Source organism: Caenorhabditis briggsae (assembly GCF_000004555.2).
Source record: "Caenorhabditis briggsae complete genome, chrX, whole genome shotgun sequence".
Classification (NCBI taxonomy): Eukaryota; Metazoa; Nematoda; class Chromadorea; order Rhabditida; family Rhabditidae; genus Caenorhabditis; species Caenorhabditis briggsae.
In genome coordinates this window covers 430,530-456,562 of record NC_013491.2, presented here as the reverse complement: position 1 = coordinate 456,562, position 26,033 = coordinate 430,530, and the positions used below count along the sequence as shown (strand labels likewise).

The 26,033-nt window shown below is 37.4% G+C and overlaps 6 protein-coding genes across 6 annotated transcripts; 2 read left to right on the top strand and 4 right to left on the bottom strand.

Moving 5' to 3' along the window:
* Positions 1 to 85: 85 nt before the first annotated feature.
* Cbr-mrp-1 lies at positions 86 to 8,254 on the bottom strand (the record flags this gene model as incomplete). Its single annotated transcript, XM_045238718.1, has 24 exons — positions 86 to 214; positions 326 to 503; positions 551 to 659; positions 703 to 793; positions 839 to 1,207; positions 1,256 to 1,388; positions 1,435 to 1,556; positions 1,600 to 1,677; positions 1,727 to 1,963; positions 2,172 to 2,327; positions 2,478 to 2,633; positions 3,003 to 3,170; positions 4,083 to 4,237; positions 4,281 to 4,784; positions 4,834 to 5,061; positions 5,103 to 5,244; positions 5,288 to 5,502; positions 5,549 to 5,707; positions 5,766 to 6,000; positions 6,048 to 6,374; positions 6,420 to 7,079; positions 7,124 to 7,489; positions 7,833 to 8,051; positions 8,210 to 8,254. The coding sequence occupies 24 exons, from the start codon at positions 8,252 to 8,254 to the stop codon at positions 86 to 88; spliced, it is 5,181 nt and encodes a 1,726-aa protein (XP_045093690.1).
* Positions 8,255 to 14,385: 6,131 nt separating this feature from the next.
* Positions 14,386 to 16,342, top strand: CBG08144 (the record flags this gene model as incomplete). The annotated part of the gene is made up of 5 exons (XM_002643226.1): positions 14,386 to 14,460; positions 14,670 to 15,011; positions 15,059 to 15,220; positions 15,268 to 15,628; positions 16,038 to 16,342. The coding sequence occupies 5 exons, from the start codon at positions 14,386 to 14,388 to the stop codon at positions 16,340 to 16,342; spliced, it is 1,245 nt and encodes a 414-aa protein (XP_002643272.1).
* Positions 16,343 to 16,866: 524 nt separating this feature from the next.
* CBG08143 lies at positions 16,867 to 19,928 on the bottom strand (the record flags this gene model as incomplete). The annotated part of the gene is made up of 9 exons (XM_045238717.1): positions 16,867 to 17,011; positions 17,083 to 17,243; positions 17,288 to 17,422; positions 17,470 to 17,591; positions 18,185 to 18,330; positions 18,376 to 18,515; positions 19,349 to 19,508; positions 19,555 to 19,672; positions 19,718 to 19,928. 9 exons carry the CDS (start codon positions 19,926 to 19,928, stop codon positions 16,867 to 16,869), a joined length of 1,338 nt encoding a protein of 445 aa, XP_045093689.1.
* A 1,134-nt stretch (positions 19,929 to 21,062) lies between these two features.
* CBG08142 lies at positions 21,063 to 21,767 on the top strand (the record flags this gene model as incomplete). Its single annotated transcript, XM_002643224.2, has 2 exons — positions 21,063 to 21,415; positions 21,551 to 21,767. 2 exons carry the CDS (start codon positions 21,063 to 21,065, stop codon positions 21,765 to 21,767), a joined length of 570 nt encoding a protein of 189 aa, XP_002643270.2.
* A 784-nt stretch (positions 21,768 to 22,551) lies between these two features.
* On the bottom strand, positions 22,552 to 24,266 carry CBG08141 (the record flags this gene model as incomplete). The annotated part of the gene is made up of 5 exons (XM_002643223.1): positions 22,552 to 22,710; positions 23,629 to 23,757; positions 23,805 to 23,882; positions 23,925 to 24,098; positions 24,147 to 24,266. The coding sequence occupies 5 exons, from the start codon at positions 24,264 to 24,266 to the stop codon at positions 22,552 to 22,554; spliced, it is 660 nt and encodes a 219-aa protein (XP_002643269.1).
* Positions 24,267 to 25,287: 1,021 nt separating this feature from the next.
* Positions 25,288 to 25,939, bottom strand: CBG27392 (the record flags this gene model as incomplete). Its single annotated transcript, XM_045238716.1, has 3 exons — positions 25,288 to 25,416; positions 25,737 to 25,789; positions 25,924 to 25,939. The coding sequence occupies 3 exons, from the start codon at positions 25,937 to 25,939 to the stop codon at positions 25,288 to 25,290; spliced, it is 198 nt and encodes a 65-aa protein (XP_045098755.1).
* Between the last annotated feature and the right edge of the window lie 94 nt (positions 25,940 to 26,033).

Sequence of the window (26,033 nt, the reverse complement as noted above, 5' to 3'; positions counted from 1 at the left end):
TGAAAAGAAAACATAGAAACGAGAAAAAATGACGGAGGGCTTTGGAATCATTATGCTTTTTTTCGTGAAAGTCAGAGTAAAAATATTATAAAACGTTAGCATCTTTGGCCATGGAATAGAAAATTCCATCCGGGTTTGCAAGGAGTCTCTTCGGAGTGTCGAACTCTGCCACACGTCCTTTGTCCAACACTAAGAGGCGATCACTGTCCATAACCTGAAAAATCTTTTGTGCTTATATTTCTAATATGTCATATGTTTATGAGAACAAATATGAGAGAATTTAGAGCTGTCTATTGAAATACTGAAAGAGCTGTACATAACTAACCGTATTTAGACGATGAGCAATTGTGAGAACTGTGCATTCTTTGAATTGTTCACGAATAGTTTTCTGTAGCAGACTATCAGTTTCCACATCAACTGCTGCTGCTGCCTCGTCCAATACCAACACTTTGGTTTTTCTGAGAAGTGCACGCGCAAGGCATATCAGCTGCCTCTGCCCAACGCTGAAAGTTGAATGTTTCACTAAATTCAACACTGAAATTTATCCCACCTCAAATTTTCTCCCCCTTCTGAAATTTTGTGGCTGAGCCCATGTTGCAAAGAATTAACAAACGATTCCAAGTGAGCGTTTCTCAACGCTTCCCAAATTTGGTCATCGTCTGCAACATTTTTTTGGAATTTCATACTTGATCGTGTTCTTACTGAATGCATCAAATGGATCCAGATTCATTCGTAAGGTTCCCGAAAACAAAACAGGATCCTGTGGTACAATTGTGAGTCGAGAGCGTAATTGCTAAAATTTGGAGATGAAACTGAAGAAAAGCAAAATCAAATCTACCTCAAGTTGCAAATCCGCTATATTCACACCATCAATTTCTATACATCCGCCATCTGCCTCGATGATTCGGAACAAAGCCAGAGTCAACGAGCTTTTACCAGCGCCCGTTCTACCCACAATTCCCACTTTCTCACTTGGTGCAACATGAGCTGACACTTCATGGAGCACCAATTCTAGTCCTGGACGATATCTGACACTGAAATTTTTGATGAGAATGTCCCCTTTTTCTGGCCAGGTTGGAGCAGCTAATTCAAGTGAATTGTTTCCTTCCGTTGGAGTGATTGTGTACTCTTTGATTCTTTCCACAGCTACAATGTTGGTTTCCAATTCACTTGTCATTCGAACAGCCCAATTTAATGTTTGAGTGATCTGAATAAAGCTCATTTGGTTTCATGGTTGAAATTTTGTTTTGCTCACGTTCAATGCATATGATACCGATAATCCAACAAGTCCAGCCGAGAGCCCTGGTGAGTCGCGGAAGTAAACTGCAGCTCCGGCAGCAGAAAGGACGATCAAATTGCCAACCATTTCAAGTCGAACTGCCAACCACCTAAAAAATTAGAATGCTAACATCAACTATTTTTCAAAAATGATACCTGTTTGCCACAATACTTGGATAATAAGTTGCCAGGTTCTCATCAACTTTATGCTGCGACTCTTTGACAAATTTGTCGACAACTCCATAAGCACGGATTGAAGATGCTCCTTGGATTGACTCCTGAAAATTCAATTTTTTAAAAGATTCATTGCTTCTAACTCACTTGAAAATGAGAATAGATTGGAGATCTTGAAGCGGATTCCAAACGTTTCAGTTGCCTCGAAGTGCTTACGTAAAATCTCTGAAATGATCTACTATTTGTCTTTGAAATATTCTAGAACACCCGGTACATGCAATAAAAGATAAATAACCACAAGCAATAGCTGCGACACGCAACCCGAAGTACAAAACAGAAGACAACAATAACGCACCAGGACAACAATATAAACAACCAACAAAGGCAATAAAACAGATATTGCAAGCGGCGTTGCCCACAAGATGATCGCCAAAATTCCGATAGATTGCTCTGCCGTCCGTATGAACATCGCCATTGAGCGAGGAATTTCCGTGTCGACACCATCCACATCCTGAGAAGAACATAGGGAAATAAAAAGACAAACACGGAGCCACTAGTTTAGGACCCACACAACAGATTTCAAACTGAAGAACAGTTTATTACGCATTTAATTGCCCTTTAAATCTGATGAAGAACACAAATGGACAAATTGAAGCACTTTTTGTAAGGCAGAATGTCATGCATTTTTAAATTAAAGTGTAAAACTGATTCATGCTAACCAGAAGTCGAAGATATCCATATAATGTTGGAACAATGATCAGTAGTGAGCCAGGTGTCGCATATATAGGCACAGCAAAAATAGTCACAGCTTGTACAATTGCTCCAACAAATGTCATTATGCAAGCAGGCAATCGAGAGTCGATGACATCAACATCCTGAGAAAAACTCCATAAAATACTAACTCCATGCTTTTCACACTTTTATTTTATCAGTTTCACACACACTACACATCAAACACTTCAATAAAAATTTTCAAAACTTTGATTTCATGCTGGGAGTGACGGTTAATATGAAAGCAATCGTACCAGGACAACAAAGTAGATGAGGCCCAGAACGAAAAATGCAATTCCAGCCCATGGTGTCGCCCAGATAATCACGACAACTGTCGAGATCACATTGAAAATTGTCATAACCATTGCGCGAATCGAATGTGGAAGCGTTTGATCAACAGCTTCAATGTCCTGAGGGAAAAAAGAACGTATACAAGTTTCGAGAAGGGTTATTGTGTGTTATCTTAAGGTAGCGTTTTTTGCTCAGTTTTTATACGGAACACAAGGACATGATGGGGTAGAGAGAGCGTTTGAAACGGGCAAAAAGACAGAAAAGAACGGAAGACGTGCAGCAAACACTATTAATCATTTGCAATATACTAATCATTATTCTGAACAGCGTTAAGTTTCGGAACTGATGATTTCACAACAACAATTCGTAAATTGCAGTTTCTTATCTATAGAACACGTTTCTCTGTCAGTTGTTGGTTTTTTTTTTGGCAAACTTTGTCGTGAAAACGTGGATGCAACAGTTAAGAAATTCTAGAAATGAAGAATCACCAGGATAAAAAGACATCCAACAGCAATGAACGCTATTGCAAAAATCGAAACCGGTGTAGCATAAGTAGTGAAAACGACACAAGAGACTAGCTCGGAGAAAGTGAGCAAAAAATCGCCAAAGTTGTCCGGTAAACGCTCATCCACCACGTCCATATCCTGCGAAACTATCTTAATGTAAACCACAACCACCAATATATTCAATGATCCTAATAAGTAAGAATTCTTGCTGAACAGAGATAAACGACAAAGGGATTAAACTTGATTGAACATTGTACAATATCATTGAGTGTGTGGAGTAAAAAGTGTAAATAACTGAATCGTGCATGTTATGCAATTTGTGAGGTTTTCGAGGGTTTTTCGTTCAAAACTGGTGAAGTGTTCAATTCATCTGATACTCGAGAAAAAATATTTCTAATGTTTTTAAAGGAGGACTCCGACCAAAAATTTTTATTGTATGAAAATGTGTTAAAAGTTATCTATTTTCCGAATATTATTGCGAAAAAATTCAAAAGAAATCCGAAACCCCCGAAAAACGCTGTTGAAAAGGAAACAAATTCAAAAAAAGGTGCCGCCGAGGGACGAGGATTTGAATTCCCGCGCAGTGAGAAGCCTAGGCCACGGCGCCTGAGAGCATTATTTTCAAGTGGCCGACAGTGTTTTTTAACGTTTTTTACCTGTCGGAGATAAAAGCGAAACAAATCCGGAAAAATTGTCCGGTAAGAAAGTCGCGCCGCTCGCGTGGCCTAGGTTTCTCACTGAAAATCCTCGTCCCTCGGCGGCATCTTTTTTTGAATTTTTTTCCTTTTCAATGGCGTTTTTCGGGGATTTCGGATTTTTTTCGAATTTTTTCGCAATAATATTCGGAAAATAGATAACTTTTAACACATTTTCATACAATAAACACATTTTGATGGAATAAAAGAATTGACCGGAGTCCCCCTTTAAGTATTGAAGCAAAGTTTTTACTCTGAGTACTGAAAGTTTGAAAATTTCATGGTATGCGAGACTCTACGAAGGTAGATGATCTGTAAGTCTGATTTACTATTTAAGTCTAGATGTTTTTGTAGATTGGGATAATACCTTTCCGAATCTATTAAGGATTCGTCCAAGTGGTGTCACATCGAAAAATGCCATGGGAGATCTCATCATATTGTGCAAGAGGCCACCGTGAAGAAGTCTACTAGCGCGAACCATTCCTAAAGCCATAATGACAGAAGCCATACAGACAGAAATTGCTGAAAAATAGAATCGACCTTGATTAACTTCTGTTCTACAAACCTTGACCCATTCCCAGCATAGCGTATACTCCTAATCGGACATATGTTTCCCTAGCGCTCACATTTCCAGCAAGTGCAATCCGTTTAGCATCATCAGACCATCTGGCTAGATATAAGTTACTAAACACTCCTAGTACACTACTTGCAACGTAGACCAAGAAGAAAACCAGTGCAATCAGCATACCGATTGCGCGGAAATAAGACATATAGATTTCAAATTTAACTTTTCCAGTTTCGACTGCTTCTCTTTCAATTAACTGGGTTTTGGCCTGTTTCGGTGGTTCTGGTGTCTTTTCTTTGGTTTTTGGTCCAAGGAGTGCTTCTTTCTCGTCGCTCTTGCCTGCGGGACTATGTGCTGATTCATTTCTCTGATGACCATTTGAAACGATCTCTGCATTTTTCTCGTCAACTCTGTCAATTTCCTGACTCATTTGGCTTTGAATTCTCTGACGAATTGAAGGACTGACTTGGTCCAGGTCGTGAAGAATCTCGTCGACTTCTTTAGCTGAAATGAACTGGTTCAATGTAGTTTTCTTTGGTTAGCTAAAACTAACAATCCTCTCCAAAGCTGATGCTTCTACCCCGATGTTTCGATTCTTCCAACAAAAATTCTTCCAAGAATTCCGCGAATGCTCCATTACTGTTCATCAGTTCTTGATAGGTTCCCATCTCACTGATGGTACCATCTTTGAGCACAATCACTTTGTCGCAATGTTTCAAATAAGTTAATCCATGAGTAACCAAAATACGAGTTTTTGTTGCGAGGCATCCGGTGGCAGAAGCTTAACAAAACATGAATTTTCCTTTTTCGGAGAGAACTTACAAATGACATTTTCAAAAATGTGTTTTCCAACATGTGAGTCAACAGCGGATAGTGGATCATCGAGCAACACAATTTCCGAGTTTTGATACACTGCTCTTGCTAGAGACACTCTTTGTTTTTGGCCACCAGATAAGTTAATTCCCTAAAAACCTATTTTTCAAGGGCCGACAACAATAAAAACGAACTTTTTCTCCGATTTCAGTACGGTCTTCAGCTGGAAGACTTTCCAAATCTTGAACCAGGGCACAACTTTCAATAACTTTCCGATACAGCTTCTCATCGTACGTTTTATTGAATAGAATGTTGTTTCGCAAGCTCAAATTTTGAATCCACGCTTGTTGAGGAACATAGGCAACAGATCCATTGACTTGAACACTGCCAGACAGTTTGTTCATCTCGCCTAGAAATGTTTTTCGAATTTCTATCTCGATTAACATCAATCTTACCAAGCAATGCATGAAGTAAACTCGATTTCCCTGAACCCACTCTTCCGATAACGGCAACAAGCTGTCCCCGCTTAATATCAAAACTGATGTTGTGTAGTGATTTATCCTCTTCTTTTGGTCCCCACGCAAATGCACCATCGTCAATTTTTACAGCAGATTCTGAAAAATCTTTTTTTGGTAGTATTGAACATTTCTTTGCTCAAGTAAGTACACCAACCTGTGCCGCCGTATGCAATCGACGACTGCGGAGCCATTTCTTCAGCAGCGAAAAATTCTCGAAGACGAGTGTTACTTGCAGCACATTGAACAGCTTGACTGAAAACCATAGCGAAGACAGCAAGCGGGAATCTCAAAATGTTGAACAGAGCCAATGCAACAAACGTGATTTGAGGAGTCAAGATATTGTTCTCAGGATCCCAAAGTACGTATAGACCGAATGTCAGCACAGCAACCTAAAACACGAGTAGACTTCGAGAAAAACGGATGACTGCAAACTCACCAAAAATGGAGCACAGGCCCAGGAAAGAGTTGTTGCTGCGTTGAGATAAGACAACTTTTTCAAAACACGAATTTCTTTCTCTCGAACATCCAAAATCATTTTTTCCATACTTTTCTCCCAAGAATACAATTTGAGCACCTTCATTCCGTTCAGTGTCTCTGACATCATTTTGATTCGCTCGTCTTTATATTTCATTTGTTCCATTTGACAATTTCTCATCTTTACCGAAATCCAAGAATTGAACGGAATCAAGAGAATGAGGATGATGAAACCAGCTAAAACTGATGCACCAAGCAGTTTCCACAAGAAGTAGAGGGAGAGAAGAATCTAAAATAAAGGCGAATTAAAAATGTTTAGTGATAAATAAGTTACCTGTAGCGGGGCCGACCAGAACAACATGATAAAAGTTGTCATATCTTGAATTCTCTGGATATCTACTGACATCAAGTTGACAATTGCTCCAGTTGTTTTTCCTTTTTTTGCTTCATTGGAAAGGTTCAGCGTTTTTGAGTATACGGCACTTGTCAAAACCGATCTGATGTTCATACCCAATCGGAACATTTCATGGAAATACTGATGAAGGATCATAGATTGAATCAGAGATGATAGGAACATCAGAAGAGCAATTGAGACACCAATCCACATTGGTTGATTTTTGTCTTCAATAAAGCTGATGAGTTGTCTCAAAAGTTCCGGTGCCACAAATTGCAACAAATCAAACATTAATTTGTAACAACCTCCGGCCAGTAGAGTAAACTTGTATGTTTTGAAAATTGGGAATAATATCGATGGATGAAATTTGGGGTCGATAGCTTCCGGATTTTTCTTAATCATTTTACGATGTCTCTCCACTTCCGGTTTCAAATTTTGCATAAAAGAAGGTATCAGATTTTTAGCTTTGTCACGTTCATTGAGATCCCAGAGATCTTCTTTTTCCAATGATTTCTTGTTTCCAAGATATGCTAGCCCTGAGAACCATTCAAATGTCAGTTGGTTGAGGAAAGATGCAGTGTATTCAGGGCATGAATTCTTCTAAAACCAGAATTTAAATAAAACCCAGGGGTTTGTTCACTCACTCCAATATATCCGTTAGAAGTAGTGTCTGCGAAACAGCAGAGGAAAAGCTCCAAGGATGAGAAAATGAATGAAACGATGTACAGTGCAGCTCTGTACGGGTCAACATTGTATCCACTTAAATAGTATCTCAACTCGGGAACTCCACACACCACGACAAGAAGCCAGTACAAGGTGATGACTCCGGATGTAGTGATTCCCCGATTCCGGCATGCAATTGTCAACACAAGAACCAAGGAAAATCCTGCATATTGCACTATGTCGCCGTAGAGATGAATAGGATCGTAGATTGAGGAGTTGGTGAAGCGGAGTGAAAAATCATAAATGACGGTAGCAGTGAGATCGATAAGAAGAAGGCAACAAAAAATCTGGAAATATTGTCAATTCAAAAAAATCGCACCAGTGAACACGCAAAAAAAAAACAAAAAAACAAGGGGCGGAGACAATCCGCCCTTTTTTTTTGCAAAGTCACGCATAGTTTTTCGCTAATTCTATTGCCACGGTTTTTTGATGTTTTTTCACTCAATTTTTTCCGAATTGAAAGAAATTCGTCAATTTTCTAATGTGCGTGAAAACTGTGCGTGCGTTTTGCAAAAAAAAGGCGGATTGTCTCCGCCCTTTGTTTTTTGTTTTTTTTTGCGTGTTCACTTGTGAGATTTTTTTGAATTGACAATAACTTTCATATTCTGTTTCTGATCGTTTTTCACTTACAATTCGTAGAGATATCGGTGAATAGCTTCGTAAGTGTGCGTTACGGCTTTCGTAGAGTTGATAGAATACTATCGTTGAGAATATTGCAATAAATATAGTCGGTATTGAAGAGAAGTCTGTATGTTGACCGCAGTTTGATACTTGCGGAATGTTGGTACTGTTTCGCCATCCACCTTCGAAAAGCTGAAAATATGACAATTTCGTATCTAAAGCAGAAATCTGTTTCAATATTAATTTTTGCTATTTTAGCACCATTTGCCAATTTTTTGTTGAAAAATGAGAATTTCACCCATTAATGTTCAAACAAAAACAACTGTTAGCTAAATTATTTTCAGAAAGTGCGACGTGAACAAAAACAATGAAATAATAAAACTTACCTCGTTATCGCTTCCGCACACTAGTTCACGAACAAGCGGCAGCATTTTTTGTAATTTTATCAAGATTTCGTTCCTTATCAACTTTCCATTTGTTACCTGAAACCAAGATTTTTGAAACTTCAAGATAAGTTATAAAGACAAGACAAGAAAAAGAAGCATAAAAATAAGAATTGACTGTTTCAAAAATATTAGAGTTTTTATGGGGTTATTCAGCTAGGTAAAAAACCTGGTTTTTTACCTGGCAATTTTTTTTATTAGGAAATTTTTATTAGTTTTTGCCCGACCCTTTCTATTTTCGAAATTTTGATTCTGAAGTCTTCTGGAGGCGTTCCTTTGTTTCACCACAGTAAAGCGTGGTGGGCAGAGAGGGCGATGGTGGAGGGCGAGAGAGAAAAAGGGGGAGGAAATCCCACACACGTGTACGCCATTTCTCCCTCTCTTCCAGTGGTGACCGAGTAGTGTATTGGTTAGCGCACTCCGCTTTTGCCCTCGCTATGCGGGTTCGAGTCCGATCGGTGACAACTTTTTTTGTTTTTTGTAGAGAGTTCAGAAGTGAATATGAAAATGTCTGACTGCACTGGGGTTTAAGCCAACGGGTCAAAAAACGCCCCCTAAGTAACTTTTAGGCCAAAAAAAATTCAATAATTTCCAAGTTGACGTGGATTTGACTTAATTAGTTTAATAAACGAGTTGCAACGCGTGATTTTTTCGTGCAACGTTCAAAAGTTTGATTCTCAGCCGCATAATTCAGCAGCGAATTTTTTATAAAATCTCACGTTTACTGGGACGCGATTTCTGACCCATTGGCTTGAACCCAAGTGTGACTGTTTTTACTCAGTTTGAATGAAACCCTAGCAAAGATTTTCCCCGTTTCATTAGTTTCAAGTCGAAAGTAGAAATTTGAATAATTTTTGTGTTATCAGTAAACTTGGGGTAACAATTTGGTAGATAAATCGGTAAATTTTGCATTTTCTTTTTTCAGAGGCAAGTTCCAACATCCCAAAGTCCTGAATAGATGGGCGGCGGTTCGTAAAAGTGGCGAAAATGATTAAGAGCTTGCATTCACCGATATTAAACTTTAGAATTTTAGAGTGTTTAAATTTCCAAGTTTTGAGTCTTCTAATTCAAATTTCTTGAGTTTCGAGATTTCCGGATCGTCAGAGAAAATCATAAAGGGAGAAATACAGGAACTTCAAACTATAAAAACTCTCAAAATCTCCAACATAGGAACTCTCTGAAGTTGAAAATCAGATAAGAACTGATGTTTTCGAAATAAAGGTTTCAAACTGTGGACGTTTTGAATCCAAATCTCTGGCTTTACACTTCCTAAATTTACCAACTTCTCGAAGTTCAGAAAATTAAACACTCAAATATTCAAAACTCCAGAAGCTAGAAAATTTGAAAACTCGGAAACTTGAAAATTGAACAAATATGTATGAATTTTTGATATTCTGAGTTCGAAAATAAAAGATTTCAAAAACTCGGAAATTTTGAAATTTTCATTCGAGGTTCAAAATTGAAAAAGAACTTTCGGATTCGCATATTTCTGAACTTTCAAATATAAAACTTTCCAAAATTTCAGTTTATTGATACCCTTCAAAATTTTAAGTTCCGAGATTTCCGATAAAAGAGGCTCAGCCCCTATAAAGTGTAAACCGACTTTTCTATTTACAGTTTTCATTTCAGAGTTAGACTCCGAATTTTGAAATCAAAAAACCTTTGGCAAGGTCTTCAAAATTGAAGTTTTTGAACTTCGGAATTTCCAACAGAAGTTCTGTAAATTTGGAATACTGTACTTCCTCTAATACATAGAAACCCACACGCAAAGTGTTTTGAAAAATAGAAGACCGCCCTCTAATACATAGAAGCCCATGAGCTTCAACTAGAGAAAATACGGTAATTCAAAATTCCAGAATTTTTGAAACTGAGATTTTAGAACTCGAAAGTTTCTCAATTCCTGAACTTTCTAATTTCTAAATTTCGGAATTTCGGAATTTCTGATTTTTAGAATTTCAGAACTTTTTCCCGGAAATTCAGGATTCCTGAATTTCAAAATTTGAGATCGCGGGATCTCAGAATCGCATAAATTCAGAATTTTGGAATTTAGAAGTGCAGAATGAAGGTTTCGAATTTTTCACTGAGTTTCAGAATTCTTAACTTCCGAATTGCCAAATTTCTGAATTTTTGAAACTATATTGCTGAAAAACAGAAGCCGACCCTCTAATGGAAGTCCACCCTGAAAAAGAAGTTGAAAAATAGAAGTCCATGAACTTCTATCAGAGGAAATACGGTATCTTAAAATTTCTAATTCCTAATACACTGAATTTCACAATTTCCAATTTTGAGGTCCAGAATAAACGTGTAGAAACGTTTTTATAAGATTACGGGTACTGTAACCGGAGGCCAGGAGGTTCAGCCCCGAAGGACCGCAAACCAACTGGTTCTCTAAAACTCAAAAGAAAAGAGCCATTCGTTATGCTTCCATTCACAGCATGTATCTTCTAACTGAATGAACTGAAAATATGAAGAAGAAAAAGAAGAAGCATAGAAAGATTAACAAATATTTAAAAAGATTAAAAATGTTTTCTTATTTTATCGAAATACACATGTACAAAACTGCCCTCACATTTTAAATACCTTTGAAAGTCCTAAAGTGTAAAAGAAGTCCTAAAAAGTACAAGGAAACTTTACAACTAGAATCAAGTTTATGTTAGGCTTCAAAAAAGATTAACCTAATGTTAGAAAGAAAAGAAAAGTGGAAAAATGTGCAGAATGCATAACATTTTACGAGCATAAACATAAGCGTTTTGGAAGAAGCGGGGGAGGTGTGAAAAAAGTGATATTGACGAGGCATCAGCGATAGAAAATGATGACAAATATCTTATTTCGCTTTGGTTGTTTGTGAGCAGAATAAGAACCAAGGCTTTTGATGAAAAAAAAAGTGTGATCAGCACTTGGAGAAACCGAGAATTGAAAGAAAAAAAAGAAAGGGAAGAAAGAATTCCCACTAAAGAACCAATTTCTAATGTTTGTGTTTGCATGAATGTCTAGCCAATTCATTCACAAATACAAAGTATAATGTGATGTAAAAATGAATCAATAGCGAAACGCAGAATTTTGACGAACGTTTCATCAAAATCTGATCATAAAGCAAGAGAGTATCCAATTGAATAGCGCCGCAACACACCGATTACCGCGTCGACCGGAGAATTGCAAATTTCGTCAAGAATGACCTCAAAAAGAATAACAACGTTATATCGAAACAAGATTCTGTTTTGCAAAAAACGTATTCGTAAAATTTCCGAAATTCTTTTCTGATATCATTTCCTTTTTTAGCACTGATAATAATCATTTTCATGAATGATGCAACTTTTGAGAACAAGAAACTAAAATGTATATGCAAAAAAGTATGATAGAGACACGCCTGGAGATTCAAAAAGTATAATTGCTTTCTAATTGTTTAAAAATTTTTTTGAAAAATTAAAATCTATGATTATTTCTTTACAAACCCAAAATTAGAAATTCGTGGAGTAAAGTTGTTGAATAGTCTCAATTTCTCAAAGCCTTAAAGTTTTTGCTGTCAGAAGCAAACGGCTTATGGAAAAACAAAGGGAGAGTGATAACATTCTCACCAACAAAAACCTAATTACAGAACCTGTCAAAATGTAAATTATATTTTCTTGCTTCAATAAATGACAACACTGATCAGAAGCAATGATCATTATAATTTCGAGAATTAACAATTAATATAGCATATTTCCGAATGCTCACTATTGGGCAACAAAACCGATTGGCTCAATATTTGAAGAGTGAGAAAATGGCGAATGAATGAATACGCAAAATGAAGAGTGTGCAAGAAATAGATAGAGCAAGAGATGACTGCTGCGGATGAAAATTTGCCCCTCTCTACTTTCCGCAAGCTTGTCACAAAAAATTCGTTTTGATAATATTGTTGGGCCACCGGAGGTTACTCATACTTGAAAAAATGTTTCGAGAAAGACAAAGTTGCGGGAATAGAAAACAGAAAAAAGAGAGCATCCACTTGGCATTTATTTGCGTTGCAAAGGGTAAAAAAGAAAGGGTATTTTTCTAGCATAATGAAAAAAGAAAATTTCGAGATTGCATAATGAAACAGGTGACAAAGTTTATAGAATTTTCAATTATATAACAAAACACTCAGGGGTAAGATCAACAAAGCTGTTTCTGACCAAATGATGACAAAACGACTCTTGAGCTGAGCTTAGCTTTGTATTGTCATCATTCTCTATTCATCGAGAATGATGAGTAAACATCAAGTGCCAAAAGAAAAAATCTAAAACTGAATTTCACGTTGTTCAAAAAAAAATTGTCTTCGATTTCTTTGAATCTTTCACGGGTGACCTCACAAATTAGTGAACAATTAATTCTAAAAAGTGTCCAACTTTCTAGAAACTGTCACTCCATCTTATCTAGCAAAACATCAAGAAGTTGAAACATTCAGAAGTGGAAAAAAGCTACACGTAAGACCAACATACGACAGGCTTAATCTTCTAATTGACGTCAGAAATAGGAATATTCGAATTTCTTTACGACAGGAGAGAGAGAGAGAGGGGAACGCCCGAACGTTGTGCAGATTGTAGTCAAACTGTAGTTATGTTCAGAACATACATAAGCGAAATTTGCTACAATTTATTTCATAGTTCTTAAAGGATGACCTTGTTTTGGAAAATTTCAATGATGCTCCAATGATCAAGTGTTAAATCCATAGTTTGTTATCCGTTTTTATAGTCTTCAAGTGCTGCTGTCCCTACATACCTATTGCATTTCCATTTTGAAAAGCAATCTTGATAAACTACTACTTGAACTAATATAGTTGCCAAGAATTCATTATTTTCTCATTTGTCCAAAATATGTATGATTGGCAAACCGGCCAACGTATTAATTTCCGGTAGCAACCCAACAATTTCATACAGCTGGACCTATTTTCAATAATGCGTGAAATTAGTTTTCAGAAAATTATGTTCATTTTGATAAAATGTCTATGTATTCTCTTTGTTGTATTTTTACAACTGCATATCTCAATTTTTCTAGATTTTTTGTTGCTAGAGTAACACATCGAAAATTTGAATAATATGTAGCACAAATACTTTTTTTTTCGCCGTGATAATCAAAATTGCTTCCAGCTTTCCCGGTTTCGAATTTTCCGGTGTTTCATTCTCCGTTTTTGTACGACACTTTTTATATTTTAATCTTTTTTAATCTTTGATGATATTCTCTCTTTCTCTAACCGGAGTGCCAAAGGACACTCAATCTTCTAAATTCCTTGGGGTTTCATTTGACAAACCGACATGAAATGCAGGTGCGTACATTCTAATTACTTTCCCATGGAATAAAGGGTAGGAGATCTATCTCAAATGTTATCTAGTGCGAATGAGTAAATTGCCAAAATGGCAAGAAGAGAGAAGAGAAAACAAGACGAGATAGAAGAGGGATTGCGGAGACGGAAAAGAACATTGGACGCAACCACGGTGCTGAAGGCGAAAAACGGGGCAGCAAACGGCGGCGACCCCTCTCCTCCCTAACCCCTACAACACACGTCCTCTCACAGAACAGCGCGGCTGTCCACTGTTTCCTTTCCTAAGTTGCCCTTCTTCGCATGCTGGCCTGCCGTATTCTTCTTCTCCGTCTTATCTTGCCCTCCGTCAACCTTCTTCTATGCCTACATGGTCTCTAACCCTCGTTGACTCTCGTTTCTCTGACTCTGACCAACTGTGCGGGTTGGCCAACTGCGTACGCTAAGCATAGAGCTCCGCTCGGACACACACCAACCACATGGTTCGGACCACTCATTTCTTCTCACTCTCCTATTTTTCAACAGTGTTTTGCCTTCTGTTCTTCTTGGTGGTTGCCTAGTGTTGTGGAAGAGAGGACCCCCCGTATTCATTCGCAATTTGTGCTGTGTTGCTTTCTCCCTTTCTTGCTGTCTCTACAATCTCTTTTTTTGTTCCATAGTTCTTCGGAACATTGTTCGAATGAAGCAATAAAAGCCTCCGCGTTTTGATAGATGAAATGTGTATGTGAAGACCGTCCGTTTTTTTTTTGAAAAATTCGCTCTACCATTTTTCATCATTCGCCACCCGTTTTTTTAAATGTATTTTTATATTAATTTTCTGATGATTTACAGCTTCCCAGACGGAATGCCAACAACTCGCAGTGCAAATCAACCGGCTCCAAAACGTGCTCTGACTCCCGACAGTGACGACGGCGAAGAGGTATAATTACTAAAACCGTAGAAAACACTTTTTCACTGCTTTTAAGCTTAAAAGCATCTAATGATGTTGCATGAACACTCATTTCACATTCATGCACAATTCATGATATTTCGGAAAAAAATTTTCTATACGTTTACGTTCTTTCAATCAGAGTGGTATCTAATGATAGCTATTAGGGAAAACTTAATTTCACCAAATGATATTTACAGGATGACTTCGTAAAAAAACCAAGCGGCCGTGGACGTGGTGGTCGTGGACGTGGACGTGGAGGCCGTGGACGTGGACGTGGAGGCGGTGCCACAGCCAGTGACGAGAGCTCATCCGGAGAAGGAAGCTCCGCACGTGGCGGTAGAGGACGTGGTCGCGGAAGTGGTCGCGGAGGACGTGGACGTGCCGCAAAAGACGGCCAACCATCAGCAAAGCGTGGACGCAAGAAGAGAGCCGCTGCCTCGGACTCTGAAGACGAAGGAAACGTTGACTCGGACCACCTACAGGATGAGTTAAAAAAGTGCTTAAAACTTCTTAAAGAATTCGAGAAAGGCAGCCACAGCGTGAGTTGATGTGATGTTGTATATTTTCCTTACTTGTCATTTTTCAGGGATACACGTTCCCGTTCCGTACTCCAGTTGACACTGTTGCTCTTGGTCTCACTGATTATCATGAGATTATCAAAAAGCCAATGGATATGTCGACTATGAAAAAGAAAATTGTTGGTGAAGAGTATGATAATGCAGGAGAATTCAAGGAAGATTTCAAACTGGTAGGCAGTATTGTATTAAAAATATTTGTTTGATGGTTGAGTTGTAGATGATCAACAATTGCCTCTCGTATAATAACGACGGGGATCCAGTGTCTGATATGGCAATCAAATTTCGTAAGGCATTTGCTGCCAAATGGAATAAAGTATTCCCAGATGAAAAAGATAATTTCGCCGGTGAAGAAGGATCGGATAACGGTTCAGGAGACGAGGCTGACCAGGTAGAGAGCGACGGTGAAGACGCTGAGAAGGATGAGTCTGTGAAGGTCACTGAAACGGCAAATACTGAAAAGCCAGGAGAGGCAGTTGCGAAGACAGGAGATGACAGCGCCGATCGTCGCCGAGATGCAGAGGAAGACGAATCCAGTGATGAAGAAGATGGATTGGATGAAGAAGAAGCAACAGCAACTTGTGAGCAAAAATGAAAATGGGTTTTTTAACTGTGGGTGTCATCAGCTAACCACAAGAGTCCGTTTTGTTTGAAAGGATTTTTATCAGTGGATAGCCGTCATATATGAGATTTGATCTAATTAGCGTAGAGTTCAGTTTGTCAAATACGCCTTATTTGCACGAGAATGTTGGAACATCGGTAAACGGTGGTTCGCATATTACCTGTACAGTCGGTTTGTTTATGGCTGAAAATCAGAAATTCTCATAGCTTTGCAGTAATTTAGAAAAAAAACTAATCAGTAAGAAATCCCAGTTTTGAGCTGTTTATCAATAGAAAGTTTTCATTTTATTCACTAGATATGTACTTCTAAAATAATCGATTTTAAAACCTTGAAATTTATTTTCAACAACTACGATATTTGTTTTTCAGCAACATCTGCTGCAACTACTGCTACTACTGTTGCTGAAAAAAAGGCTTCACCAACTCCAGCGGCTCAAGTTGCTACGTCGTCTGAACCTGTCGTGGCAGAGGCTCAAGCTACGTCATCTGAAGCTCAAGCTACCTCATTCGAAGTCCAAGATACTTCATCTGAAGCGCAAGCTGTGAACAACGAAACTGTCAATGCTGAAGACCAGCCAAAACCAGAAACAGTTGAGGTTTCTGCAGCTGCTGCAAGTGAGCCAGCTAGTCATGCTGCGGACTCCACTACTGAAGCTGATTCCACCCATGTCTAGGCATAGGTTCAATATATAGGGAACATTTTTTATGTAAAAAATGCATTTGTATGGGATAAACTGTTCTAGTTTGTTTTCAGTTGTAAAGCATCACGTTTTGCGAGTCAAACCAGAATTTCCCCCATATGGATATATACCAATACTTAATTCAGTTTCCCTAGCATAAGCACTAATTCTTTAAACTCGGACCTTTTATGTATCTCTTCCCTTTTTAAGTTCCAATTTATTTATTCTTCGTGCACATTTCGCACGTTTTTTTATCTATCTCCTTCTTATCAGTAGTATGTACTCGAAAGTTTACAAAATCCTTTACCTGAATGCAACCTCATTGACAAAAACTTTTTCATCAATCCATTACCATTCCCAAGCAATTCGATTTGTATTTGTACTTTATGTATTCCATAAGCAATATTCATTTATTTTTCAAAAGAAGTTCAATAAATATTTGAAAATACAACAACAATTAAATATTATGAATATATTTTCCCGTTCATCATAGAAATCTTCTAAACTGGATGTTTTTTTCAATCCCTCTGATCTAGAGTCATGAAAAACTTGTCGAATGGGAATAATTCTTGGTTGTGGACGTGAATGGCTAATGTGAATTGTTGATCCAAAAGAGAAGACCAGAGGTTTTTGGCTTTAGTGTCCAAATTCTGCTTGATATCGCTGAAACATCGAATTAAAAAAAAAAAACACTTTTTGGTTTTTGATTCTGTATAGAGGGGATTGAAACTAACATGATTCCTGTTGCTGTTTTCCTTTTCATAGTTTCGAATGTAAAATATGGTTTTGACTTTTGATAAGCAATTACAGAGTATCTTGGGTGAACAGTATGTATGAATGCGTTCTCCTTGGCATATGTGATAGTTTCTGTTTTTGGATTGAAAGTGCCGTTTTTCTAAAAGTTTGAATAGCAATAAAATTTGTGTTTATCAAACTTACCATATGATCATATGTACATATATCTTTATGACATGTATCTAATACTTTCAGAGGCGCATCACTCAACTCATCGGAAATTGCTTCCACTGCTTGTGGAGCATTGCTAGGTGATGTCATCATGATACGTGACTTTATCTAGAAAAAAATCATAATTTCTACACAAGAGAGACTTTTCAAATTACACCAAATGCCAGAGTGCTAAATGTGTGCCCTCGGCTATCTGACAGTTTGATATGCTTTCGGAGACGGCCATAAGCCACTGCAAGTTCCTCGAAGGTCTCATTTTTGAGAAGCATTGGGTTTCCTGAAAAAGCACATTAACACCAGGGCTGGGCGTAAAATATTTTTTAAAGGATTCTTTAACGGAAACGTAAAATTTACGGGATTAAAATTTGTAAAATTCCGTGAAATCCGTAAAAATCGGAACATTTGCAATGGATGTTTTTAGCGATAAAAACCTCTTTTTAAGCCCGAGTTTAGCGCTATTTCAAGTTTTTTCGCAAACTTTCAATTCAATAATTCAGAAGTTATAAGTTTTCATACTTGTATCACCAAAAAATCTCAAAACTCCCAAAAAATGACGTTAAAAATGATTTGAGTCTAAATGTTACTAATAGGGACGAGGATTTTTAGCCCACGGCTATTAGGTCATTATGCTTTTCAAGTTAGCTTTTGCCGATTTTTTCGGTATTTATCCGAAATTTCGACAAAAAAAAATTTTGTTTGCCAGAAACAGTCAATTTTTGCAAGTTTTACGGTTTCACTGATATAATTTTACGGAGGTCCGTAAAATTTTACGGCTGTCTTAAAATGCCTTGAAATCCATAAAATCCGTAAAAACCGTAAACGTACAATCCCAGCCCTGATTGACATCGAAATTTTAATTGATAAACTTACCATCGACACTTTTCAAAGAAACCTGATGTTTACGAAACTCGTCTTCTATTTTCTCATTAACAAAAAGTGCGAATCTGATTGTGAATACTTCTGTTATTTTTTGAACGTCTCTTGTTATCAGACTACGCCCAGATGTTGCCCAGTGTCTGAACAAAACGAATTATTAAGTCTGAGAAAGAACAGCGGCTCACGTATTCTGTCTTTTTAATATCACTTGTTTCAGACGGAATCTAGTTCTTGTGAACGCCATCGCAAAAACCAAGAATTGATCATCGACGAAAGCACATGAAAATTTCATGATGTTCATCCATCCGTACATTCCTTTGTCATACTAAAATATTCGAAATCTAGAAGGTGGAATGACGTCAAAAATAGAGGGTGTCTGAATAGGACACCCAAAAACCGTCTCAGTGTACCAGGCCTGTGCGGCAACAAAATTTTTTCGGTAATTCGGCCACTCGGCAATTTGCCAAAAAAAATTTCGGCAATTTCGGCAACTTTCGGCAATTTTCGGCAATAAAAGTTTGGCGTCTTTTTTAGTAAAATCAATACGTAACTCGCCTGAAAATGCTTCTATCAGGCTCAGAACTACAGAAAATGTGTTTCATAAGTTCCTTAAAAAAGTAATTACAAAAATTGGCAACTCAAGGCCACATTTTTTATGCAAATTATTTCTTTTTAGCAATAGAGGGTATTCCAATGGTTGAAAATATTTGTTCCGATTGTGAGTTTTGAAAATAGTGCGCTCAACTTGTTAGGCAACTCACGACACACGTACCCTAGAGATTTGAGACAGATTGGATAATTTTTTGATGAGTTGTGACTCATGATATCTATTTTTCTCCTATGCTCACAAATTTGAAGCTCATTTTAAGATCCGATGCAAGTATTTTTGATGATTATTGAGACACATTTCTTCTAAAATTCACTCTGAGGGATGATGGTGTTTAAAATTTGATTTTTCGAACTTCAATATCATTTTTTTGACTAAAAAAACTGTGAAAATCTCTAAACTCAAAAAAAAATTCAGTTGCCGAAATCGCCGACATTTTTTTGTCAAAATCGGCAACGGCAATTTGGCAACGGCAAATCGGCAACAAAAAATCGGCAATTCCGGCAATTTCGGCAATCGGCAATTTGTTGCCGCACAGGCCTGCAGTGTACCTTAAAATCATGTTCGCTGAATGAGCCAAACTTCAATAATGCACAATTTGCAAATTCCTCTCGAATTTCGTTTACTGGCATCCAAGGTTTATTTTTCAGCGATCCTAATTGATCCTCCATTCTGATTTTTGTGTAATTCTCTAATTGACTTTTATGAAGGCTATAAAAAATCAACCGCCCTAGTTCTTCATTATTTCGAAACTCACATTCCTATTTTGAAAAAAGTGTCGTTGCTGGTATCTTGAAACGGAACGTATCGCTCAGCAGTATGATCCGCCCTTTTTAAAAATGAACTATAGTTGAACTCGGCTTTCAGAAAACTTGCTAAAAAATGATTATGTTACTTTTTCTGAACTATTTCATTCTTACCATACATTACACTTTTGTAAGCTTTGTCGAAGTTAATCTTTTTAGAATATACAGTTTGAATAAAGAAAAAAGTGCCAAGACTTAAGCACCAAAACAACAAGCGGTGTATCATGGTGCGAATAAGAAATTCAAACGGATTTTGCCGATAACGGTTCAGTTTTATAGAAAGGCGTCTTGGACAAACAACTCCGGAGGTGCGGCACTTTTTCATTAGTCTTTTTCCTAAAGCTTTGTTGTTTTGACACTCTTTGCGCACACATAATATCTCAATTGCTCATATCATGGAACGAAACAAGTGGGAAGTGCAACATAAACATAATCATAATGAACAGTTTTTTTTTCAAAATTTTTGTTTTCGCACGATAATCTTTAAATGTCGCATAATTTTTTGCATTTGGCTCCAAAACAGATTCTTACGAAGTCACGGTTGAACAGAAATTTATTGAAAATTCTGGTTTTAAACAACTAGTTCTCAACGTAGTACAATAAAAACAGTTTTATTTTTTTTGTTGATAGAATACATCAAACAGTTCTGAAATGTGTTCTGTGTTTTCATTTTGTGTTAATGTAACTATTTGAAATATAAAAAGACAAGGTAATGTTCCGAACGTAAATCGCATATTGTGCTTTCATTTAGAGGTTGATATGATTCCCAAAATTCGCCTGACGTCATTTCCGCCATTTTAAAGTTTTCCTCATGTCCCTTTTACAGATATGTTCAGAAACTTTTTGCTATTCATTTTGATAACAACTTGTTTTTACTCATTAGCTCATTTTGATTGTCATGCACGTTATTTATCCGTCATGTAGGCTAATAAGAAATAAAGAGGCCGCTCAGAATAATAGCGTCTCTCTGAGTGTATGTATGTGCAAAACAAGAAGGAGTGTGCCTATGCCTATGTGCCTATGTGTGTTTGTAGGCATGAGCCAGAATTGTCTCGTCGGCATGCCTCCTCTGAAACGAAAGAAGAGAAGAGTCCTCTGGTCTCTTGCAGTCTCGTGGTCGACTTCTCCTCCTCTTCTCCGTCGTCGTGTGCGCTCTCGTCGTCTCACCCTTGATCGCCACCACCTCTTCTTTTCCCTCTTCCAAAACACCCTCCTATTTTTTTTCTATTTCTTCTCCAATTCCACAACAAAGTTTAGAGTGTTCGTTGTTCACTCTCTCATTTTCAGTGTCTTTCGAAATAACTTTTCCTTGTTGCTCATTTCCTCCGGGAGCGTTTTCAACCTTGTCATTTGCAATACTTCTATTTCTATTTTTTTTTTTTCGAAAATCTACTCACCTTGTTTAGTTCTCGGATTTCGACCTCCTTCTTCCCGCTAATCCTGGCTTCGTACATCAAATATGCTTGCCCCCATTATTACCAAGGATATGCGGTTGTTCCCAACCCATAAAGTGCCGGTGAAAAATGTTCGAAGTCGTGCTCAATCTCTTGACCACTTCCAACAAATTCAGAGCTCGGCGAGCACCATTGACAGGCTTGTGCCAATCAAGCCACGATCTGTGGTTTCTGCTGGAAACATTTCACAACGGCCGTCGACTAGTCGGAACAAACAAGTGATGGCGGCCGCGAAAAGTGCTCCACGCAGTCCGCCAAAGTCGATGATGTCGAGGAAATCTACGCTTACGGCGATCCAAGAAGGAGTTGAATTGACTGAGCAACCCACGTCGCATAAAATTATTAGCCATAGTCGGAGGTGAGTAATTTTGGATGAGGAGAATTTTTTTGAAATGTATTTGAATGAAACAAACATTTCTGATTAGTTCTGTTCTGGAATTTCTACTGAATTTCTTTCGAGTGAATACATCTATCTGAGGCATAACTTTTATAGCGAATCGTCGAGCGTCATATCGGGGAGAGCTTCCACTACCAAAAGTAGCTCAAAATCAAATAGTAACACTAATTTGGAAGATAATGATGAAGAATCAGGAGATATCGACGAAGAGGACACAAAAAAGAAGCGCGGTGTGCTCAAGTGGATCACCAACACGTTTCGAAAATCGTCACGCGATAAAACTCTTGACAATCGGAGTACTTCGTCTGGATGAGTGAGTGCATTCTTCATTGTTTTTCAATGACATCTGAGCTAGTAGACCAAAAGCAAATATAAATTTTGCCTGTTTTCTCGCAAAGGTGAAAAAGCAGAACAAACCGAGAAAAACAAAGCGAGGAGAACATCAAGACAAAAAACGTGAGCAATTGAGCTATCTTCTTTTTGAAGGGGAAAAAGAAAAAATGAATAAAATGCTGTCGTTAAACTTTTCCTGCCATCTTTCGAAATCAATTTGCTCAATTTGACTAGTCCTACCTAAATTTCAATGAAATGACGAATTCGTTTTAACTTGAAGTTAATAATTACTTAAACAATTCGAATCATGAAAACGTTTCCAGAATTTCCTCGTCTTCTACTTTACACAAGGTTGACAGCAAATGCAATTTTCGGTATAGTGATCTCGACCACATTCAAATCACAGGTTTCACACAATACATATTCAATTTATTTTGTACATTTTTTTCTGCATTTAACATTTACGCCCAAAAATTTTCGAGATGCCAAATTCTTTAAAATTCTGTGATTGAAATGTTCATACCGATTCCTTTGATAGTCCACACTGACATTCTAGTTTTTGGGTCTCTTGAAATAAAAACGATAACATGACATTCATTTTTTGGAGGGCGAAGAAAGAGGGAGAAAAACAAAAACAACGAGAGAGTTTTCGAAAGAATTAGCTTTGAAATCGGGGAGTCGAGACAAACAGAAAAATGCGGAAGGAAACATAATTCGTATCGAAAAAAAGAAAGAAAATTGTGAAATGCAAGGAATATTAAAATTTATGCCTTTTGAAGATCATCAGTGTATTCGTAACCCTTTTTCATCAACTTCCAGACACCGAGGAAGAAGAAAAATCCAAAAGTTAATCCGAGAAGGATAGCCTTGAAAATGAGCTCAAGGTTGCTTGGGTTGAATTCCAAATCGACCAACTCTTCAGTCTGTAAAAAATGTTTCCGTGGAAATGTTCATTAAAAAGAAAACTAGTCCCTTTCTCATAGATTTTTTTTCGCTTGGTTCATATTCACATGTTGTAACACAGCTGTAACCAACTTCACTTAGTTTTTCTCATTTTTTAAGAAATAAAAGTTGTGTGCTATTGTGTTTTTCTTCCTCATACTCTCTGTTCCTCAGTGTAATTGTCCAGCTGTTAACAACCATCATGTGATTCAGCTACTTGCGTGAATTTACACTATCGACTCCAAAACAAGGAACACTCTCCTAATAACAAAAGGTACAAACAGGTAGTATGATTTTCACTTAGCCACGTGGTCTTTGTTATTATTTTAGCAAGCAGTTAATGTTTTTTTCAGACCCTAATTTTCAAGCGTACTAAAAATGACGTCATAAAATCCTCTCGGTAGGTAATACAAGTAATTTTAAGTTTTAAAAACCGCGGAATTCAAAATTTTTTGTACAGGAACAATCAATTATTTTACACAACTATATCGTTAATTTGAGCTAATTTTCGTGAATACAATCAATCGCCTCGTGTCAAATTCTCCATAAAGCAGTTTCGTTCTTCTAATGTGCATCATTTTTAGTTTGAAGATGATTTTGCAGTGAATCACATCTTTGAAGTGAAACTCCGAAGAAATTTAATGGAAATTAAATTGCAATACTTGTTCGACAGGAAACCTCGATTAACACCTAGTCAGCAAAATTGGCGCTGTTTATGGCAAATGAGTGGTACAATAGCCGAATGAGTGGTGCAATGTCCTGCTATAGTCGAAAAGAGCCGCAAAATTTTGATAACATAACCTACTCTATTCGTTTAAAAGCCTGAACAGGTAAATAAAAATATCAGTCTCTATCTACGCTCAAGTCATATTTTGAACTGTTTTTGCCCCGATACTTACGAATTCGATCGTATCAACATCAAGATTGGCAATCTGATCAAGGTGTCCCATGGCCTTCATTCTGGTTGTGATTGATTCGGCATCAATAAGATCTTCGATAGCAAATGGCAACGCACTCGAGTTGGTGTCCTGGAATGAAAAGCTAACAAGATGAAGTAACATTTTGAAGACTTCACCTTCTTCTGAATAACAAATTGAATTGTGATACTGTCTTCCTCTCCTAAGCAACTGGCACGGAGAATAACGATATCTTCCTGAAATTAACCAAAATATTTTTCTCTTAAAAACAATTGCACTTCATCAACGCGGAGTGAAGACGATATTTTGTCTCTAAAGGCTTCTTCTGGGAAATCTTCAAGTGCTTCGGCAGAATTTTTCAAGTTGAACTCAACAGACACAACTGGGAAATTTCCAGTCTCCAAGTCTCTAGCAATGAGAGCGTTGCAAGAGATTTCTGGAACTGGGGCTTCCTGAAAACGTTTTGGTCAATCGGAAAATAGTTCGATAAAAGCTCTTACATCTTCTTGAATGACGGAGCAGACGCAAGCCAAGTGTCCACTGTTGCAGATGGCGTGCTTCTCCATGGGGCATATTTCGGCAAGAACAAGTGGTACTAAAAGAACAGCGAGGAACCGCATTTCGATCTGAACGCTAATAATATACGTTTTGATAATCTGAAAGGTAATCGAAACTCGTAGAAGTCTGAGATTTTTTCGAAAGTGAATAAAGGAAAAATGAGAACGGTACTAAATGTGACTCTTTGCAAGTAGGATTTAGTGAGAAAAAATGGGTATGGACAAGTGGTAGGAAATGGTAGGAGGTAGAAGTACTTGATGGTAAGTAAGTAAGCACCCCTTGGCTTGCGCCACCGTACCGTCCTCAAGTAGGTTTCAAGAGCTTTCTACTTTTAACCGATAAGCACATCCACTTTTATCTTTCACTCTGTTTCCCATCTTTATCTTTTCGTTTTTCTGTATGTAACTACTCTGAATCTTCGTTCTTCCGTCATCTCCCGCTCTACTTCGCGCTTACGCGAGTTTTTTTTCAAGTTCACAGCGACTATGACAAACGTTTGCATTCTGCAGTACTGCCGATTCTCTCACCAAATCAAATATTAGAACAGAAACGAGGTAAAACAGCGAAATGTTAATAAAACAATTTTGGATGAGGGTTGGACTTGAAAACTGAGAAGCAACACAAAAAATTTGAATGAATGTGATTATCGAAAAATAGTTTGTATTTAGAAAGGCAACTGCGGTACAAACTGATTGATTCAAATTCAGAATCTATCATACCTGAAAACTAAGGTAATCACTTTCAAAACTTATGTTGATTACTATATTTCAAACTTACCACAGTCTCCCCAGCTCTCGATATGAACTGCGAGATTTCTTCTCAGCGGAGCGCGGTTGCGCCCGGGGGAATTTTTTTTGCAAAATGTTGTACTGAAAAACCGGTTTTCAGGGAAATGTTTTCATTTTTCGACAATTTTTCCAATTTTTCGTCCATACGAATTGTTTTACAGGCCAAAACACACATTTTAAGTACAAAAGCAGATAGTTCCGACAAAAAATGAGAGAGGAGATCGACTTTAAAGCATTTTTCGAAAACCGAAAAATTCTCAAATTGTTCGGTGTTTTAAGAATTTATTTTGTTGAATTATTGTGAAGACTCTATTTTTAAGTGTTTCAAGCTATTATCCGCTAAAATCTCTCGCGGTGAGAAAAAATACTGCGATTTTTTTAAAAATTCTTCAAAGTCGATCTCCTCTCCCATTTTTTGTCGGAACTAACTGCTTTTGTACTTAAAATGTGTGTTTTAGTCTGTCAAACAATTTTTATGGGCGGAAAATTGGAAAAAAAAATTGTCGAAAAATGAAAAATTTTTACTGAAATCCGGTTTTTCAGTACAAAATTTCCAAAAAAAATTTCCCCGGGCGCAACCGCGCTCCGCTGAGAAAAAGCTTGCAGTTCATATCGAGAGCTGGGGAGACCGTGCTTACGAATAAACAATATTACAAATTATACAATTGCTATTTTTTTCAAACGAGGTTTGCTGAGATTCAGTTTGCTCAAAAAAAAGTTTAACAAAACGTGTCTTTTTTTCACAAAACGATTAGGAAGAAACAGAACTTCAAATGGGATTGTCGCATTGTGACAGCCTCAGTCAACTTAATGCTATTACACAGATTCTATCAGCTAACAACGGCAAAAAATAAATTGAAAAAATAATTGAAACACTGGAAAAACCTAAAGTTTTTTGCAGAGGTCATGAGTTACAAACTACTCAGGTTACGACAAGAATCCACCATGGGATTTGTGGAAAAGTAAAAATGAGCTCATTCGATTTTTGTTCAGGTTCTCTGTGCGATTTTTACAAAACTCATACTTTCAAGCAAGCCAGAG